This window comes from Perissodus microlepis, chromosome 12, assembly GCF_051167445.1.
Source record: "Perissodus microlepis isolate ML-2025 ecotype Zambia chromosome 12, ASM5116744v1, whole genome shotgun sequence".
Lineage (NCBI taxonomy): Eukaryota > Metazoa > Chordata > Actinopteri > Cichliformes > Cichlidae > Perissodus > Perissodus microlepis.
In genome coordinates this window covers 20825790-20845579 of record NC_140472.1, presented here as the reverse complement: position 1 = coordinate 20845579, position 19790 = coordinate 20825790, and the positions used below count along the sequence as shown (strand labels likewise).

General features: G+C 38.5%; 1 protein-coding gene across 6 annotated transcripts in view; it reads left to right on the top strand.

Annotated features, from left to right (window-relative positions):
* pdlim5a (PDZ and LIM domain 5a) overlaps nt 1-19790 on the top strand; it is a 66765-nt gene that overhangs the window by 15724 nt on the left and 31251 nt on the right. For all 6 annotated transcript variants that reach the window (XM_084945476.1, XM_084945478.1, XM_084945477.1 and 3 more), the window contains exon 3: nt 7312-7463. In XM_084945476.1, the coding sequence (XP_084801602.1) occupies nt 7312-7463 (152 nt within the window). The remainder of the gene's footprint in view (nt 1-7311; nt 7464-19790) is intronic.

Here is a 19790-nt window from a genome sequence, read left to right as displayed (position 1 = left end):
TCAATCTGATATAACCTTGTCTATTCTACTTCTACTTGCAATTTTATAGTCTAATATTTGTGTGAAATATTCATACTTAATTCATTTTCAGGGGGTTATGTTGATGTTTATATGTAGTAATGTGTATATCTCTATACTTCAGTGATGTTGTGGCTTTAGATTCTTTTATCCGTTGCAATTTTCAGTGACTCGACTTCTAACCCCAGTGAATGAGTTTGCCAGCACCAGTCTGAAGCCAAATCAAGTCGAATCTAATACTCGTAACAGCTGACGAAGACCAGTGGATTTTGTCAGATGAATACCAGATTCCTTTTCATAAAATTTCACGATCCTGCTGACAAACCTACATGATTTACTTTATTCAGGGCCATAAGCTTCGAATGAAACATTGCCTCACAGTTTACTACGTGTTACTGATTGGGCCATACAAGTAGGCTGACATGATGGCTGACCTTGCACTTTATTAATCTTCCTCTTTCTTTGTGTAAACCTCTCTCTGTTTCTGTTTATGTGAATCTCTCATGGAGATATCTGTTGCTATAACTCTGTCTGACTGCTCTTCACTTTTCTTGTGCTTAACAAACGTTTTCATTATTATCTTTCCTGTTTTCTGTGCTGTTAGATTCATATTTTTCAAAGGGTACAATTTTTCCAGTCTTCATTCACTGCAGTGTAAAAAATACATTAATTAAATAATTTTTATATATTTAATTTTAGGAAAAAATTATAAGCAATGCAACACATGCAAGTTTATGATTTGACTGGGTTCCATAAGCTGGGGATATCCTGTTCCAAGTGAATTAAAACAATTAACGAAAGAAAGAGCAAACAGTAGCTGAATGTTAGCATTTATTGAGAAAATTGGAGAATTGGAAATACCTTGGTAGTAGTGCCTAAGTAGATTTCTGCAAATGTTGGTACAGTGGCATTTAAAGGAAAATAACTGGCTGAAGAATAATAGAAAAACTGGGATTTTAAGTTGTGCTACTAAGTAATAGTAATGAGTAGAGTGGATATTAAGCACTTTTTGACTCTTTTTGTTTTCATGCAGAAGTCTGATATAAACAGGCAGTGCAAAGGAAAAGATCTTCTTATACTTTTGTTGGAGGATATGCCAAACTTGCTGCTAAGTGGACTTTATGCACAAAAATATATATAAAAAAACCCAAACATACTGTCTCAACATATGGTAATAAATATTTATTATAAATAAGTGGACATCAATGAAATAAATAATTTTTAAAAACCCTTCAGTAAAACAATCTATAGAGTGAAGGGTAATTTCTTGTCATGACATTACTAAAAGATAACATAAGTTCCAGTACTGAAGCAGCAAAATTGAAGTAAAATAGGTCAGTACTGAAGTCTTCCATATGGAAGCAGCTTTGTGTATGTTCGAGTTACAGAGTATTTGTGTCTCAAGCTCTCAGAGAGTGTGATGTGAACCATCTGCCTGTCATCTTTGTCACTACTTGTGCTGAAAGCAGGCATTGTTCAAAGCACTCAAAATGGTCAGTGTGTGCTCAAAGCAGACAACGTTGCGGCACTCCAGTAAGCTCTTATTGCTATGTGTTGAAACCAGATTTTTTAAGCACTTAAATCAGACAGCATATGTGTTGAAACCTGACATCGCTGGAAGCATAAGAGCAAGTTCGTAGGAGATGGCTTTTAGACACGGCATGTGTGTTTCTCATTGTTTTGGAACAGTGATGACACAAGTACTGACCCCTTTACTTTTGCATGAATATTTAGTAAGGCAGATGGATTTCACAGACAGAGTGCAAAGTCTTGAGCTGCCTCTCATTTCTTTATATTTTTCTAGGAAAAAAACAACAGCAACTTATTAAATCATGTTCAAAATGACCAATGTTTAACAGAGAAAACCCCAACAATCAGATGAGCCCCACAAGTAAGCACTTTAGCGGCAGTGGGAAGGAAAAGCTCCCTTTTAAAAGGAAGAAACCTCTGGCAGAACCAGGCTCAAGGAGGGGCTGCTAACTGCTGTGACTGGTTGGGGGTGAGGAGAAGAAGACAGGACAAAGGTACACTGTGGAAGAGAGCCAGAAATTAATAATAACTAATTAAATGTAAAGTGATGTATGAATACATGAGTGAAAAAAGATGAGTGAAGAAGCAAACACTCATTATGAGAGGATCCCAGCAGTGTAGGCCACCTGATCCAGCCCTAGCTATATGCTTTATCAAAAAGGAAAGTTTTAAGTAGGGCTGCTACGATTAGTCGACTAGTCACGATTATGTCGACTATCAAAATCGTCGACGGCTAATTTAATAGTCGACGCGTCGTTTGAAGCTTTGTAAGATCACAAAAGACGCAGGAATAAGTAGTAGGATTTAAGAGTGTAATAACGGACTGAAACAGAAGATGGCAGCACTGCATGAAGAAGGATGCCAACTGCCGTTAAACCCCGAAGAAGAAGAAGCTGTGCCCCAGAATTCATAGCGCGGCCCAGAACAGTTGTCAACAATGGTGGCAGCTGGTTAGTTTTAATATTACTCTTATTATTCTTTTTGGGTCGCAAAATAAACGTTTAACATATTTTCAGGCGAGAATGTAGCTGTTTAAACTTCAAATATCAAGACACCACATATTTTCAAAAGTGCTCCGACGTTTTCGGAGACGTCTGTTACCCACTAGCTCGATAGCTAGCCGAGGGTAAGGCTCACTAGAGCCGGTGAGAACACCGGACTCCCGGCAAATCGTTTTCAAACCCACCGCCGTCTTTCGCTACTCAGGTTAAACATATATAAGTCACTTAGATAACTTAAAATGTTATTGTTTGGCTTTTTTCAGTATTTTATTTGTTCCTGAGTAAATCGGTTTGGCTGAGATTAAAGTTATAGTTTTTACACAACTGAATAAACGTCAAGCAGACAGCTGATTATCAGAAGTGTGAGATGCTCGAGAATTTACTCCGGTGTCCCGTTATATTTTAGATAACAAGGAGTTTATTAAACTTCACCGAAACAATCTGCAAATTTCATTATAATTTAATAAACTATCATCTTGTCTTTATTTTTAGTTAGCACATACCTGAAACACTTAAAGCTGTAAGCTAATGATAGTTATATAAGAGCAGATGCATGCTGGTGCAATAAGCTGTAGGTTTTACGTCCAATGGATGATGATCTGATTAGTCGACTAATTGCAAAAATAATCAGTGACTAGTCGACTATCAAAATAATCGTTTGTGGCAGCCATAGTTTCAAGCCTAATCTTGAAAGTAGAGAATGTGTCTGTGTCCTGAATTGGCAGCTGCTTCCACAGAAGGTGGCCTGGAAGCTAAAGGCTCTTCTTCTGATTTTACTCATAGTTTTCCAGTGTTATTGAAGGACATTCAAATAACTATTGGCTGCCTTTTGTTACTTTCTCTATCAAGATGACCCCACACTGCTTCATTATTGTTCAGGTTGGGCTCTGGGGAGGCCAGTCCAATTCAGTTCAATTGTATTTATATATTGCCAAACCAAGACAACAGTCACCTCGATCCATCACTGATAGTGTTCCATTGTGTGTTTCCACTGATGATGGTTTGATGCAGACACATCTCTCAGGTCCTGTCAGGTCATTGCTGCATTTTTCATATTTTTTTCACGCACTGTATTTCTCTGACTATAGGGCGCACTTTAAATCCTTTAATTTTCTCAAATTCTCAAATCTTTTAATCCAGTGCGCCTTACAGTCTGAATAATACGGTACTCTTTATCTCTTGTAGATGGCTGTTTTTAGACCTGTCAATTCTTTTGTTCTCCACTTGTCCACCACCACAGTTTCTTCAGTTTTTTTAAGGACAGACTGCACACCATGCCAAGAAACACATGGAAGTTTGAAGTTTTGTGCTAATAGTTATTTTATATCTGTCTGTGTTGTCTTGACATTTTTCCATAGATTCAAATAAAGAAATTCCAACAAATTGTGTGTTTTTAAAACAGGCTGCAATTAACAAATTTCCTGAAGATATCAAAGTAGTTGTTTCCTAAGTTGTCTATTATGAGTAGACACAAGAGTGGTTCATTCCTTGAGTTGGTCCCTGAGTGCTTGAATGATTCATAGGTCAGTGTTAAATCTAACAAAAATAAAAACAGGAACAAGGTAGGGCTGAAATTGAGTGAAAAAATCAGCCAACGTCCAAAGAAAAACCTTAAGACCTTAAAAAAGTCTGGAGAACTATTGCTCAAGACCAATTTTTAAAAAATTACAAGAAAGTCTGGCTCCTTGGAAGCAACAAGTAATGAGGGGTGACTTTTGCACAATAGTGTCTGTTGATTTGTTGAAGAAAAAAAAACACTTAAAGGCAAATTCTTTTTGCCACTTGAACTACAAGGGTTTCCACACCACCCTAAATACGTAGACATGGAGTTAAAAAACAAATATGTTTATAAATAATATAAAACACAGCTAAGTGTTAGAGAACTTTTACAGTTCTGTAACAACCTCTCCCATAGCCGCTGACATCAGTGGCTCAATCTTTGGGCCAAACAGAAAAGAAAAGTCACTGGCACTGCTGTTGCCAGCTGTTTTGCAGTTTTTATGGTGGATAAGGCTTTTGTACTGGTTTCTTAGAGAAAAGATTATAGAAAGCACATTTCAAGTTTTCAGCATTCCCTGTCAACTGAAGCATTGTTCCTTTTGACATTGGTGTAATGCATGTGTGTGTCATATTTGTGTTAGATCTGAAGTGTTACAGCTGCTGTTTTCTGTCATGACCAAAGCAACAGAGCCATAAATCAAATAACCTGGCAGTCTCCAAGTACTTGACTTGTTGCATAGATAGATTATTTGGATTTCTGTGTCTGATTTTCTTGGATGCGTTTCACTTTCTTTGATATAAACATTGAGACGACTTTGAGCTTTGAAAGATTTTCTTCGTATTAATTTCGAACAAATGTTTGCCTTTGGAAAAGGATTTCCTACCGGTACGAATAATTGCTTCAGACATGTGGATTTAAGACATACACGATAAATTCATACAAGCGAAATAAATAATCTTCACAAAAATCTTTACTGTTTATGGAGTAGCTTTAAAATCAATTCAAGGCGGTTGTATGGAAACAGGTTACTTTTACTCTGAAAGAAACAGAGCCGTGTTTTGTGTCTGTATGTGGAGAGGGAATTTATGTGGGTAGGGGGGGAGGACCTTAGCACTAATTGGGGAAAACATATAATAGCACATTTTGTGGTGAGCATTTGGGCCATAACAGTGCCAGAGTGGTTAGCTGGAACACACCCCTGGAAATGGGTCAAAACATGCAGCATAATATCTACTCGGTGGCATTTTCTTCTTTTCCTTCTCTTTCTCCCTTCCTCGCCATCCATACCAGTTTAATCAACGTTATGTCAATCCCTCATTATGCTCTTCTTCCTGCCCTCTGTGCTAGTGAGCGGTGCTGAGTGATGTTGCGTGTGTTGAGCTAATATGACTATAAAAGGTTGGGGCCGCAGAGCCTTAACGCTAATCCGGGTGCAGAGCCTCTTTTATTAGCCCTGCTTGTGTCTGTCTGTATTTGTGTGTGCTTGTGTGTCTGTGAGAGAGCGAGAGACAAAGATAAAGGCAAAGGAAACACAGTTAAACCCATATTACACTGTCCCATCCTTGACTGTCATTCTACACTTGAAGTGATATGTAGTCAGGGAGCAGGAGACGCATTTGTTTTTAAGAATCTTCTACAAAAGAGTGCTTCTTTGTGTGTGCTGTTAGGGAAGTGGTCTGTGTGGTGTCAAAAGAAACAAATGACCTCACTCCACTTTGGACACACTTAGAGCCTCTGTGTGACCAAGAATGGACAGAACTACATTTGCAAGGTGTTGCTAACACTATTCAGTCCCATATAATTAACAACAGAACTTCTCAACAGAGCTAGTCGCTTAATTTAGTTGCTTAGAAATAAACATTTCATCAATATTTTTATGTAGATTGTGAATTGAATATTTTTAAGTACCTTCATGCTCAGAAGGTCGTTTTTAGAAAATGTTTTGGTCAGAAAAGCAGTAATTTTCAAAAATCATCATATACAATATTTCACTGCTAATAAAAATATTAGATTGTTCATTTTCCATGAGTGTGTAAAAGTACATTTAAGTTAATCTGTCCCTCCTGGTAAAGTATGTACACTCTCTTACATAACAGCACATAACACATAATTTGAAATGTATCAGAAAGGAACAGGCAGCACTGTGCGCAGTCCATGAAAAATCAACAATGTATAATTAGACGCTCAACCAAATGATCTGATTATATTTTCATGTGGCGTTAAGCTCATTTACGTGCATGCTAAATGCTTAGCTTGTTTACAAAATATGCACCTGTGTATGTTGAAGCCCATTTGAACAGCAGAACCGGTATTCAGTACCAGATCGTTGTTTTTTTGGTTTTTTGCTTGAATCTGTTTCAAATTAACCAACTTCCTCCAGAGCGGAGTGATTAAAGACTGTTTACATATTTAAAGTTTAGCTTGAAGATGAAGGAATACACTGAAACATGGAGACAAGAAACGTGTATGTAAATTTTATGATGCGTGTAAAGTGAGAAATGTCTGGCTAATAATTACTGTTTCCCAAAGCCCATAAAAATGGTATGTGTCTACACCACGGAGCGTCCCATTATCTGTTTGTCACCTTTTTAACAACATTTTGCATGGGGGATAATTGTGTTATTGCTTTTTACTGACACTAAATTCACTTTACTTCATCTTTATTGCACAGTAGTGCTTAAGAAAGTGTAAAATTTAGCTCCTTTTTTGCTCAAAGAGGCAGATATCACAATATCATACCACAAACCTTTGTGTTACACTGATTCTGTTTGCTCTAAGCTGTAAATACCTTCTTGCATTATCAATTCGTGGCATGTTCCCAACTCGCATAGCTACTGTAATGTATAGAGCAGGCATTAAAAAATGAATAAGAACAGATATCTTTAAATGATAAACAGCCATGTTCATTCTTTCTTTTTCTCAGATACACTGTGGTTGAGAACCTTTGAACTCTTTTCTCTAACAAGCTGTAAGGCCATTAGACAGCACACAATAAAGAACACACAAAAGTAATTTAAAACTGCAGGCTCCTGCTATTAAAAACACATCAGTGAGCCTAAAGTAGACCCTCCATCATGTGGTGCAGAACCTTGGTCTTTCATTATTTTTCTCTAAATACTCATGCAATAGAAGAGATCCATAAATCCTCTGATAAACACAGGCTGAATGTGGACATCCGACATCACCTTGACCCACCGGCCAGCTCAGTAATCCCGATATTTCCAGCAATTCATGCTGTTTGTGGTTTTTGTGTTTCTGCAGCTGACGGATGGCGGAAAGGCAGCGAAAGGTGGTATTGCTGTTAGAGACATGGTTCTTTCCATTGATGGCATCTCCACGGATGGCATGAACCACCTGGAGGCCCAGAACAAAATCAAGAGCTGCACTGGCAACCTCAGCCTCACTCTGCAGAAGTAAGCCATGACCTCACGCTCTGTGTGTCTAAAGTTGTTAAGCCAAACCCTAGCCACATCACCTTGAAATGATTTAATGCGTGAACCTGAGTGGGTAGACATTTATCACCATGACAACACAGGATCCGTGCACTCCCTTTCAGTTAGTCCCAAACAACCCAGTTGTGCATCAGATTTAAGCTCCGTGCTTCCCCTTTCAACCCCAGACATCCTGCATCCAGGCAGATTTTCACTGTTGTCGTAGGAGATAATCTTACCTCTAACACACAGCAACGCCATTAGTTCTGCCTGATCGCTTGTCCCCTGAAGGGAAGCGGGAGAGCTAAAATCACATGGAGAGCATCAACATGTGGCCCATCACCTCTTCCCCCAAGGCTTACTCCTCACTGTCTGGTGGAATCCTGTACATCGGAGCTGAATTATCTCAAGAATTTCTGTTGTAGTGTGTGTGTGTATCAGTGCGTCTAGACCATAGTGGATCTCATGTGGTTCAAATTGTCTGTTTTTTGGCGGCACTTGTAGGCATATGTGTGTTTTTATTTAAGCCCAGTGAGATATTCAGGGCTTTTACACTTGTACTTTTGGATTAACGGTGAAGAGAGAAATACTCATCTTTTTTTGTTTGTTTGTTTGCATGTTTATTTGTGCGTCTGCATCTCTGCCTCTCACTCAATTCAGATTTTACATTCTGTCCTCTCTTGGTCATTTTTCTTTTTTTCACCCCTCACTTTATGTGAGCCTAACACAGCATGTCCTCTAATTTGTGTCCAAATGATGACAGACCATAGATGTTTACTTTTGGTTGAGTGGTGGAGAGCACACACACTAATATTATAAGGCTTTCCGCTTCTCAAGGACAGAGTGTGGGCTAGCGAGTGTGCATGTGTGTCAGTGTGAGCAACAGATATTCACGATCTAGTTCTATTTTATGATGAGAGAAACAGGTGTTAGAATAACACTTGGCTAAGATGGATGGCTTGGGGCAAGTCGCAAAGTTTTGCTGACAACGATATGGAAGCCACTGAAGCTGAAACCAAAATCATTTTGCAGGAAGCGGTAGCTGTCATTCTATCCTTGCCTTAAAATTTGTTTAGAATTAATCCTCCGGTCTCTCAGCAAACTGATAAAACACCACGATAGGTTTCTCACTGACTGATTTCCCTGACAGTTACATACAGATTAGTCAGGACACTGTCAGACTGGACAGACAACGCTCATAGCAGCAAGCAATCAAGAAGTTACTGCACCGAGGTTAAGAGATCTTCCAGCATATAACATTTTTATGGGACCACAAGTTGTTGTTGTTAGAGAGCATGTTAAAACACACCATTCAGCTATTAACTACCACGCAGCTGGATGATATCGAGTATTATTAATTTTATCAGTGGTAAAAAACATGTGGCCGTATTTTATTATGAAAGCTGCGTGATTAGAGGACATCTTTGGGGACAGTTCATTTGAGATTGATAGCAATTTGTGTCCCTTCTCCAAACACCGTTTACAATGAGAAATAAAATCAGAGTGTCTGGGTTTGTCTGTGTTTGATGGCTGACATTAACTGGCACTTTGATTGACGTAGTCTAGTTCAAAATGTTTCATCCCTGGGTCAACATGTGGTCCATCTTTAATGGGTTTGCATGAATAATGGAAAGAACCAGTCTAGTCCCTTGTTTCTGTTAGCGTTTATAGGTTATCGCCCATTCGTCGTTCCTTTTTTTCCTGTTTGACCACACATTTTGATTGGCTTTGTCACTGGGTCAAAGAGCAAAAGGAATGAGAGCAGTGCAGTGATACAACAATGCATGTGGTGTCTGTATGTGTGTATTTTGAATGGGAGACTGGTTGTTATTCGTTTTCCAAATAAAGAGGTGGATGTGGAGAAGAGATGGACAGCAGATGTGTGAAGAACAAGAAGAGAAAAGCTGTAAAAGTAAAGTTGTCTCTACAAGGCTGTTAAATTGACATGAAGCTAAATATGTCCAGGCTACAAATTTTTTTTAAGGATGGCAAATATAAAGAGCCAAATTATCCTGGCACTGACTGACCTCTTCATCCAGTAAAAAGCTGGAACAGAACTGGGATTTATTAACTGTAAATGCATGAATGCAAATGCCATGGTTACCAGGGAAATCATCATACACGAACATTCATTTAGTTGTCTGTGAGAGTTTCTTTATTTCTTGGGGGGAAAACATTACAGTGAAGCAAGCAGTGCCAAAATGGCAAGCAGCAGGTGCCAAAACAACATCAGTGGAAATTTCTTGCTGTTCCGTCTATCCCAGCTCAGATCAATCACTTTAAACTGATCAGAGCAAGAAAAAGTTGAGCCAGCTGGAAAAGTTCAAATGAAAAACCCTGTGCATAAAGTAAAAACAAAATCTCTAGAATGAGCAACAGGTGAAAGATTAGTATCATCGGCACTTTTTGATCAGTTTTTCTTGCTAAAAATTTTATAACGTAGTGGCTTTGTACTTTGTAGAAAGAAACTGACTGCTGCTAAGTTCTTAAGTAAGGGATTAACTACTAGTACTTTTGTCAAGTCTTGACGTACTGAAGTTTGATGTTTTATTGTAAATGTAAATTAAGTCATACTTTGTGGTTTTCATCTCTGCACAAGGAGCCGATTATATTCAGCTGCAGCTGTGCATATCTCCCTCGGTTTGAATTCAGTTACGTTGCTGTGGGTCTGCTACCTTATCACAATGTGGGTGATCAGTTCTGCAGACTTTTAAACATCAGTTAAATCTTTAATCCAATCTCTAAGAAGGTTTTTGTTTATCCTTTTATATTTTCATGACAGACTGAAAAAATAAATTTCCCTGAGTTAGTGAATGCTGACAAAAGTGAGTATAAATCTAGTGTTTGTTTGTTTAAAGCTTCAGTCTTTGCCTGGTTTGTTTTTCTGGTCTAGGAATGCACTTTGTATTGTTATATGAATAATAGCTTTCAAAACACACTTTTGGTTCTCGAGCTTTGGAGCCTTGATGACCTTTTGTTAAACAGAACCAGTGTTTTTGTTGCACTCCTGCTGAGAAAGCTTGGTAGAGACACTGAAAAGAAAGAGAAAAGGCTGAAAATGAGAAAACACAACACTTAAACAGAGATGGAGACTGATTCTTCATCACTGTTTACCTGAGATCTTTGCTTGCAAGTTAAGACATAATTCACCTTGCATAATGTCACCAGGCGAGAATGTTGAAACGTCACTACTCCTTGTTTAGATTCATATATCTCTATAAAACTATACTAGGATTTGATACGCACAGCTGTGGAAAAAAATGCAGCCAAGTTTCTGGGAGTTTGTTTTTCTTTTCTTTTCTTTTTTTTTCAATGAATCGTTTTTTCCGTTCTTATCTTCAGCGTCAAACTGAATCCCGGTTGATGAAACCAATAAAAACACCCAATATCTTGTTTGCTTAATGGGCTGTTTTATTGTGGGGAAGACATGTGGCGCACATGTGTGCATAGCACACTCACACACATACCACGCATGAACGCAAATAGACTTTCAGAGAAATGGTTGGATAGGTTTTGGTACACTCCTTTCAATTTGCAGGGTTGCAATCTGTAAAATAGTTTCTCGATTAATCACGGAGTCTATTGGTTGTGGACACAACACAACTTTGCCGAATCCTAACTGACATCTTTAAACTCCTTGTTGTGTTTGCCCATCAGTCCAAAGCGGAAACATTTACTAATATTTCTAAACATTTAGAATTACAAATGATAGAAGCCATATGTGGTTGTGTTACGTAGCTTTTGCATTCAAAGTGACTGAAGCACTTACAATAGGTGTAGCTTATTTTTCTCTCAGCTGACTAATTTGTGGCAGCTTCATTCATGAGTCTTTCTTTAAAAGCAGGGATAGGTGCCAGAGGAAGGCATTAAAGAGGGAAGATATGTGGATAGGATAAAGTAGGGTAAGTTGAGGAAGGTTTAAAGAATGAACAGTAGTGCTGAACTAGAGGTTTGAATGCAGGGTGGAAGGAAAAGGTAAGACAATGTAGTTAGACTTTGTTGTTTTAGAAATGACTAAGGCAGAAGGACATTTCCTTCTTGCGTGATGGCTTTGTCCTAAAGGGGTCCCACTGGTGAAGTGTAATAAGTTTCAGCACTTAAATTCACCTCTTTAGCGATATCATTATTTTCTGCAAAGGAACACCAAAGGATTAAACTCTTCATTTCAACCAATTACCCCGTGCCTCAACAAAACCACCTTTGTATTTCACTGTTACGCACTTCGACTGCCAGTGTCTGGCTAAATGGTTTATTCCCCACAGTAAAGTCCTTTCGAAGCCCATTTGACTATTTAATGGACCCACGTTCATGTGTGTGTTTGAGTGTTTTTCTCTAGTAATGGCACAGTGTCAAGGCCTCGATGAGATTGTTAGGAGGGAGAAAATGAAACACAGTTGACCTGATGTACCTACACCAACACAGGAACACGCAGCAATTGCATTATTTAGATCATGCAAAGAAGACAGGATTTAAAGCAGCTTTTGTGTTGTGCTAAGTTAATTTTGTTTTCTTCTTTAATCAGCATGGAGATCTCCAACTGTTGAAAGCGCCTCAAACAGGATAATTGCAGTGTTTGACAAGCCTTTTCTTTGTTGCAGAGTTTCTAAATAGTGGTGGGGTCATGACATACTTTTCTAAAAGCTCTTATGCATGAATGTAGAAGGCCACACAAAAAGACCTTAATAAGGGATAGATAAACAAAATCAGATATGAGATTTCTTGTATGTCTCACGATATTGCTGCAGATGTGCTGTTGATGTTTTACTACAATGGGACTGACCCCTTCCCCCACAATGCACAAGCATGCACATAAGTCAGAAGGGGATGTTTAGCTCACCTGAACACCCTATAATAAATTCACACTCATTCTCCATTGACAGAGAACAGCAGTGGTCTGCACGCCTAATCGTCTACTCCTTCCATGTGCAGAAACCCTGCAGACAGAGTCACACACACTCGAGCACACATACATGCACAGAGCTCACATAAAATAAAACTCAAGCAGCTGCCTGATTTATTTTGAGCCTGGAAGTTTGGCCTGTGCTCAGGGAAGGGGTTGTGTGAGGGAAGTTTACGTAGAGCTGGGGTATACGTTTTCATTTTGTTTATGTTGTGTTCTCCGAAAAGCAGAGACACAATCCCTGCGTTGTACCAGATATGCCGATGCTTGTTCACGGCCACGTGTCTGTCCAGAAAACACAAGCAAGCACATGTGCACAGAGAACAGTGATGTGAAGAGAAGTTAATTGCGACTCCTAGGAGTGACATTGATTAGTTTTAATTGCTTTAAAATGAACAGAAATACATTTCCCAACAGACCACTTATATATCTCAATGTAATCTTAAATCTAAGAAATATGAGAAACATGAGAGAGCATGAGTTACATAATTGGGGGAGTACGTGTCAGTTACCTGTTTGTGGGCAACACTGATACTTTAATATAATGATGCATTGCCTGTTTTTAGCTTACACTTGAAACCCAGTATGGATGGCATACTTACTTGGAACGAACCGCCACGTAACAAGAACAGCATGTTTGAATGACTCTGGGTTTGAAACCCAAAGACAAAATCAGATTCCTTGTTTACAAAAACATTGCATGGTTTTAGAAATTCCATCCATCCATTTTCTTAACCACTTTACCAGTTCAGTGTCACAGGAGTGCTGGAGCCTATCCCAGCTGTCATTGGGTGGGAGGTACAAAAAATACACCGGTTAACGCAGCAATGCTGACATTTGGATTGCTAAGATGTTTTGGAGCCAAAAAAAGGGGGCACGGATGATGTGTTTGTGTGCGAATGTCAGGAAAATAAGGCATCACTGAAGTGTCATATTGAACAGATTAAAAACATGTGAACATATAAACTCTCAGTTTGAAGTCAGAAGACTGAAACAATCAATCCAAGTTCTAGCTTTTTAAGTCAGATGGAAATGAAATTGAAATCAAGCACATAGTGAAGACATAACAAGAAAAGTGTTGGGTGATGCTAAGCAGCTTCTGGTGATGGTAGACATGAACACCTAACAGCCTAATTCATGAATGTAGAGCTAGTTATTCTATATGTTGCACCAATTTAAATGGTAAATGGCCTGCATTTGTATAGCGCTTTTCTAGTCCATAGGACCCCCAAAGCGCTTTACACTACATTCAGTCATTCACCCATTCACACACTGGCGATAGCAAGCTACATTGTAGCCACAGCTGCCCTGGGGCGCACTGACAGAGGCGAGGCTGCCGGACACAGGCGCCACCGGGCCCTCTGACCACCACCAGTAGGCAAACATGGGGTTAGTATCTTGCCCAAGGATATTTGGCATGCAGCCAGGAGGCAGCCTGGGATCGAACCACCGACCTTCTGATTAGTGGCTGACCTGCTCTGCCACCTGAGCTACAGCCACCCCAATAAACTCAAATGCAAATATAAATAAGAGGGAGGTCTACTGAAAACAGTGAAAATATGGCACATTACCGTGTGTTAGAACTTATAAGACTTGCACTGTAGCTACAGAAATTCACAGCTCTTTACAAACCCTGTGTACTAATAGATTCTCTCTGTGCAGCTGCCATTGTCACTTATATGCCTTTGATTATTTGCCAAAGCTACGAGTGCTAAACTAGGCTCACCTGTCTCTGTCTTTCACCGGTCTGTACTATTTGCCAAAGATCAGCTAAAGCTGATGGCTGTCATCCTTGGCTTGTCGTATTCACTGTTCATATCCTAATACCAGCTTCATGCACCTGTCTCTGTACGTCTTTTTTTTTTTTATATCCTCTTATTTTTGCCAAAAAAAATCCCCCCCAAAATATTAGGGGTCTGTGAATCTAGCCCCTAGATATTCTCAAGCCAAGAACACTGTGTTATGCTCATCTGTCTCTGCTTTTTTTTCACTCTGTCTCTTTTTTCATTTTTTTTTTTACTATTCTTTGCTATTTGCCAAAAATATCTTACTGTAAGCCAAGAGCACTCATCCTTAGGCGAGCCAGCACTGTTGAATAATACCCAGGCAGGCAGCTGGAACAGCGTGAAAAATCATCTGGCCTGACAGAAAGAGAAAAATAAGAAGCTACATATTGTATGTGCTGAGTAATTACTATAAGTGCATCTCAGGCTGCAAGACACCATGAGAACATAAACGGTACAATCGGCAGCTTTGTTCCAAATAAAATAAACTTCTAATTATAGTTACAAATGACTCTATAATAAATTGCAATTAACATGTTTTGTAACATAATACACACTTTTCCCAGACATGATTTGTTATGTTTTCCTTCAGTTCTCACATTAAGCTTTAGGTCTAGGTACTGTTTTCAGTCTAGACTAGGCAATATAAATTTATTTTCAGGCAAAATTCTCATTATGTATTCTGTATGTTTATGCTCATTTTATTACATAATCAGATAAAGTATGCTCAAAAATTCTACTAAGTGTTTAGGCACATGTGTTGAAATTGATCAGATTTTATAGTGGAAAGAAGCTGAAAGAGACTCAAGTATTTGTTCAGTGAGAGCCAGGATCATATTAGAATCACTGTCATGGACAGTACTGTGCAAAAATCTTGAACCACCCTTCATTTCTTCATATTTTCCTAGGAAAATGGGAAATAACAGCAGTGATTTATAACAGACACATATGGTAATACAGTATATAAGGTAAAAGTTCTAATGAGCTTCAAAGTCAGTATTTGGTATGACCACATTTATTCTTCAACACAGCATAAGCTCTCTTAGGCGAGCTTTCTTGTCATTTCTGCAAGTATTCTTCAGGAATAGTTCTCCAGATTTCTTGAAGGACATTCAAAGCTGCCTTTTGTTCTGTGAACATGATCCCACAGTGCCTCAATAATGTTGAGTTCCGGGTTCTGTCGAGACAAATTCTTGATTTGCACTGTGTATTGTGTTTGGGATCATTGTCATGCTGAAAAATGACACCAATTCGTATAAGACGCTTTCCAGATGTGCATCAAAGTCTGATGATACTTTTCTGTGTTTATAATTCCCTCAATTTTAACCAGATCTCCAAGACCTCTTGCTGAAATGCGACCTAAACCTAAATGCGACCTAAATGACACAGCCTCCACCGTGTTTTATAGATTGGTGCAGACACTCACTGTTGTAACTGTTTTCTGGCCTCTTTCTGATTAATGACAAATTTCGATTCTTCACTCTGTAAGACCTGCTGCCACTGATTTACAGTGCAGTTCTTGTGTTGTTTGGCAGAACCCAGCCTTTTTCCCTGTTTCCCTTACTTAGGAATGGCTCCTTGACAGCCACCCTTCCACTGAGACCATTTCTGATTATCCTCGGCAAATAGTACGAGGTCTTTCAGGTCTTGTGTCAGGTCTTTGCTGGATTTTTTCCTATTTCTTAAAGACATTCCTGGCATTTGTCCTAGATTCAACTAAAGAAATGGGAACAAATTATGTATTATTGCAAGGTAAATCGTTTCGTCATTAAATTGTCTGTTATGTTGAGTAGTCACGACACTGGCTCATCCTTTGAGATAGGTGCCTTTTTGTGTTTAAATGAGTCATAGATAAGTGTTAAGTGGCTTACCAGAAGTCATTCGTCTGATAATGGTCAGGTACAAGAGCTGGACTATAAATGAGTTAAAACATAGCCAATGTTATGACTTTAAAAAATTACAAGAAAGTCTGGCTCCTTGGAAGGCAAATATAAAGAAATGAGGCATACTACTATAGCCCTGCACGATTTTGAGGCATTGACCTAACATCACTCCGAGAACAATGGAAGAGTTTGTGTGTGTATTTTAGGTAAAGAGCCGAAGAGAGAAAAAGCAAGAACCAGGCCAGGTAAACAGATACAGAGTATCCAAAACAAGACGAAAACAATTCAAGGAAACTAGAACCAATCTAGTAAATCCTGAATCTCTGTGAATGAATGTTTCAAAGTGATTTTGATGCACATTGATATCCATAACCCTTTCAACAGACCTAAGGCCAGATGTGGAATATGGAAAACACTTCCTGGTCCAGCTGTGGATCATTTTGATGAGCAGACAGTTCTGAATAATGTTCATAGCCTGAGCCCTGTCTTTTTTAGCCTGTCTTTCTTTCTTCTATTTTATGTATTATTCCTGATGTTACTGCCTTAAAATACTTGTGAGCTGCCAAACAGAAGAAAAGAAACTGGGAACTGCAAAGCACTAAAATCAAAAGACAAAAACATCGACTTTTTCCCTGTCTTGCTGACATTAACAGTTTGTTGTTGGCACTTTTGCAGCCTGCCTATCACTGTTGCGCTGTTTATTCTTCTGATGAAAGCACTTGGAGTTGATGGACTAGTACATGTTATAAATACATTGAGACTATATTTCAGTACTGGATAGGTCTTGCAAGACTACATTGCTAAAGAATGCAGCATCAGTTCAACCTGTTTTAGATCCCATAGAATCATGTGTCCTCATACAGCGTGAGCCCTGTAACACTGATTTCTCTTATGAAGAAAAAAAAGTACTCAAGTACTTCTGAACAGAACCCCTACTTGAAACAATACATTCTTCTTCTGTCTATTATGAAATCACATCACACCCAATCAAATCAATCTTTGACTGGGTGTGATGTATAATGCAAAGACAGCTCAGGGTGCACTTTTCCTCTATAAGTAGGTTTGACAGTTTGATTTGAATAAACCCATGTTTCCTTTGGATACTGGTCTAGAGTCTCTCGCTGCTCTTTGCTTTGTGTGGTTCTTATTAAGACTGTCAGCTACATAGACACAATGATAAATGTTAAATAGTAGGGCTGTTCGATATAACGATATATATCGGATGACGATATAAAAACGTCTATGTTTCATTTTCTGCTATCGTTTGTTTCGTGGTGTCACAAAATAAACTGTTTACAGCAATATTTTTTTCATTATTTTGATGGTCACTGTAGTGGCTATATTAATTTCTTCTTTCTCTCTTTCTCTTATATTTAATATAACCACACTACAGACGGACAAGCGCCTGTTTTATGCGTTGTGGTTAGCAACAACGACGGTAACAGCATCGCGTGTCCGCTTGTTTATGTTCCACATAAACCTTTCACAATAAAGCTCAAGATCCTGTTGAGACTTTTCAAAAAACCCTGAATCACGTGAAAGAGCAGATTATTTATGGATGAGAAGTAAAAAAGAGCCGACAGGTGCTAAAAAATAAACCTTAGACTCAAACGTTAGAACAGGCTTTTCCCCGCAGCACGCCGTATAATAAATACCCACAAAGAAAACGGCGGCCTTTACAACTTATGTCTAAAAATGTATAGTTTCATACATCGGTTAAAACACTCGACTCCAGGTACACGACGCGCAGCTGGAAACACTTCACGCAAGTCGAGCTGCCCGAGATTCACAGAATTTACAGAAAATGTTATATTTTTGTGATTTATATCGTTATCGGGACGATAGAATTCTTATATCGGGATATGAGATTTTGGTCATATCGCACAGCCCTATTAAATAGACCTATTAGTATTACAGTATTACGTTACCATAATTCCAGCATTTAGAAAAGTATTTCTACCATCATAAATACAGGTGCTCATCTTTCTATTAAAGTGATACTATGATGACATTTATAGTTAGAAGAAGATGGAAAAGGGGGGTGCTGAAAAGATGGTGACTGCGAGTTGTGTGAACAATTTTACAGGACTATTTCGGGACTCAGATGATAACTGATCCAGCTACTAGAGGCGAAGCTGTGTGCAGTATTTGCCTCAAGAAAGTTCAGCTGACCGATGTGTCACCAGGTGTTGTCATTGCCTGATTTTAGAAATAACAGTCAACTTATTCTCTGTGAAGGGAGGGTGCTTATTATTGTATATATATACATGCTACAGTTATGGATGTTCCTCCAACTAATGCTCTAGTGAATTAAACAGAAATTTAAATATAGATTAATGACCTTGCTTAAAAGTAAGCAGACATTTCAAGTGTAGATAAAGTAAGCATCAGTAGTCTTCTCTCCTTGCAGGTTAGCATCCACATGACTATATATTAAAAAAAAAAAAAAAACAGCAAAACCTTCCCCCACCTTTTGCATAGCTATCAGACTCCAGCGGCGCAAGAGTATTTAAGGCTTTAATACGGTCTTGTAAAAAAAGGCTTAATATTTCAAAATTCTATAATCTAACTTTATTTATTTTTTAATTGTTCATTTATTAATTTATTTATAACATTCAAACAATTGGATACTACTGCCATCTGCCATCTGCGTGTTACCTTGTTGATGGGTCCTGATGACAGACATGAATAGATCCTGGTGACCCTTAATCTCTGCTGCCGAACAGTTGTCTGTGTAACACAAAGACAGAGGGTCAAAGTTGGCTGGTGTAATGCTCTTGCAACCACAGATAGCTGTAATGAGAAGTTTTAGTTCAGTTCAATTTTATTTTATTTACAAAGCGCCAACAATTACATGACCCCCTACACTGAAAAAAAGGCCATGTTGGATTTACTTAATTCAATAGTGGACATTGGTTGCACACAAATGTTTTGTTTTGGCAGAAACTTCATATTCAATAAACCTGTGCATTTTGTGTTCAGAAAACGCGATTGAAACATGTTTAGATGAAGTAAGTTGAGCTCTTGGAATATTTTAATCCTTCACAATTTTATTTCAACACTATTCAATAACTTTTACCCCAGTACTACTTCGTCACTTAAATACTACATGTTGTCTTCATATTACATAATGTTCAACAAAGTCTAGAGTCTGGTTACCATAAAAGTTTAATGGATCTACAACAACTACCATCCTCCTATCTTTAGCCTGGTTGCAGGGTTATAACCCTGGAGTGATAGGTTACAAGGCAGGGTACACCCTGGATAGCTCACCAGTCTGTCACATAGAGACAAACATCCATTTGCATGACTGTGGATTTGAACCCAGAACCTTCTTACAGCACTAACCACCACGCCACCAATCCTGGCTTATCAAAAGTAGGAAAGCTATGATTTCAAGGCTTGATGCAGAATCTTCTTTACGTTTTTGTCCATGACAGGTTAAACCACAATAAATAGCGCTAGCATGCACGGGGTGTGGGTGTAGTTGTCTGCCTCCAGTGATTTTCCTGTGGTTTAAAATCTCGTGTGATCTTGTGATCACTCTTAAAGACACTAACCACTCTTACTAGATTGTATCAGGTCATCTCAACAAGAACAAATTAAGTTGTTAAATTTCGTACAGATCCTACATGATTTAATTACGTTCAAGATAGCAACATTAAATTTTTGTGTTCAAATTACACGGTAGACTTTTTTAATGTAACAACCACCCAATTTACTTTTTTTTGGTATATCAAAA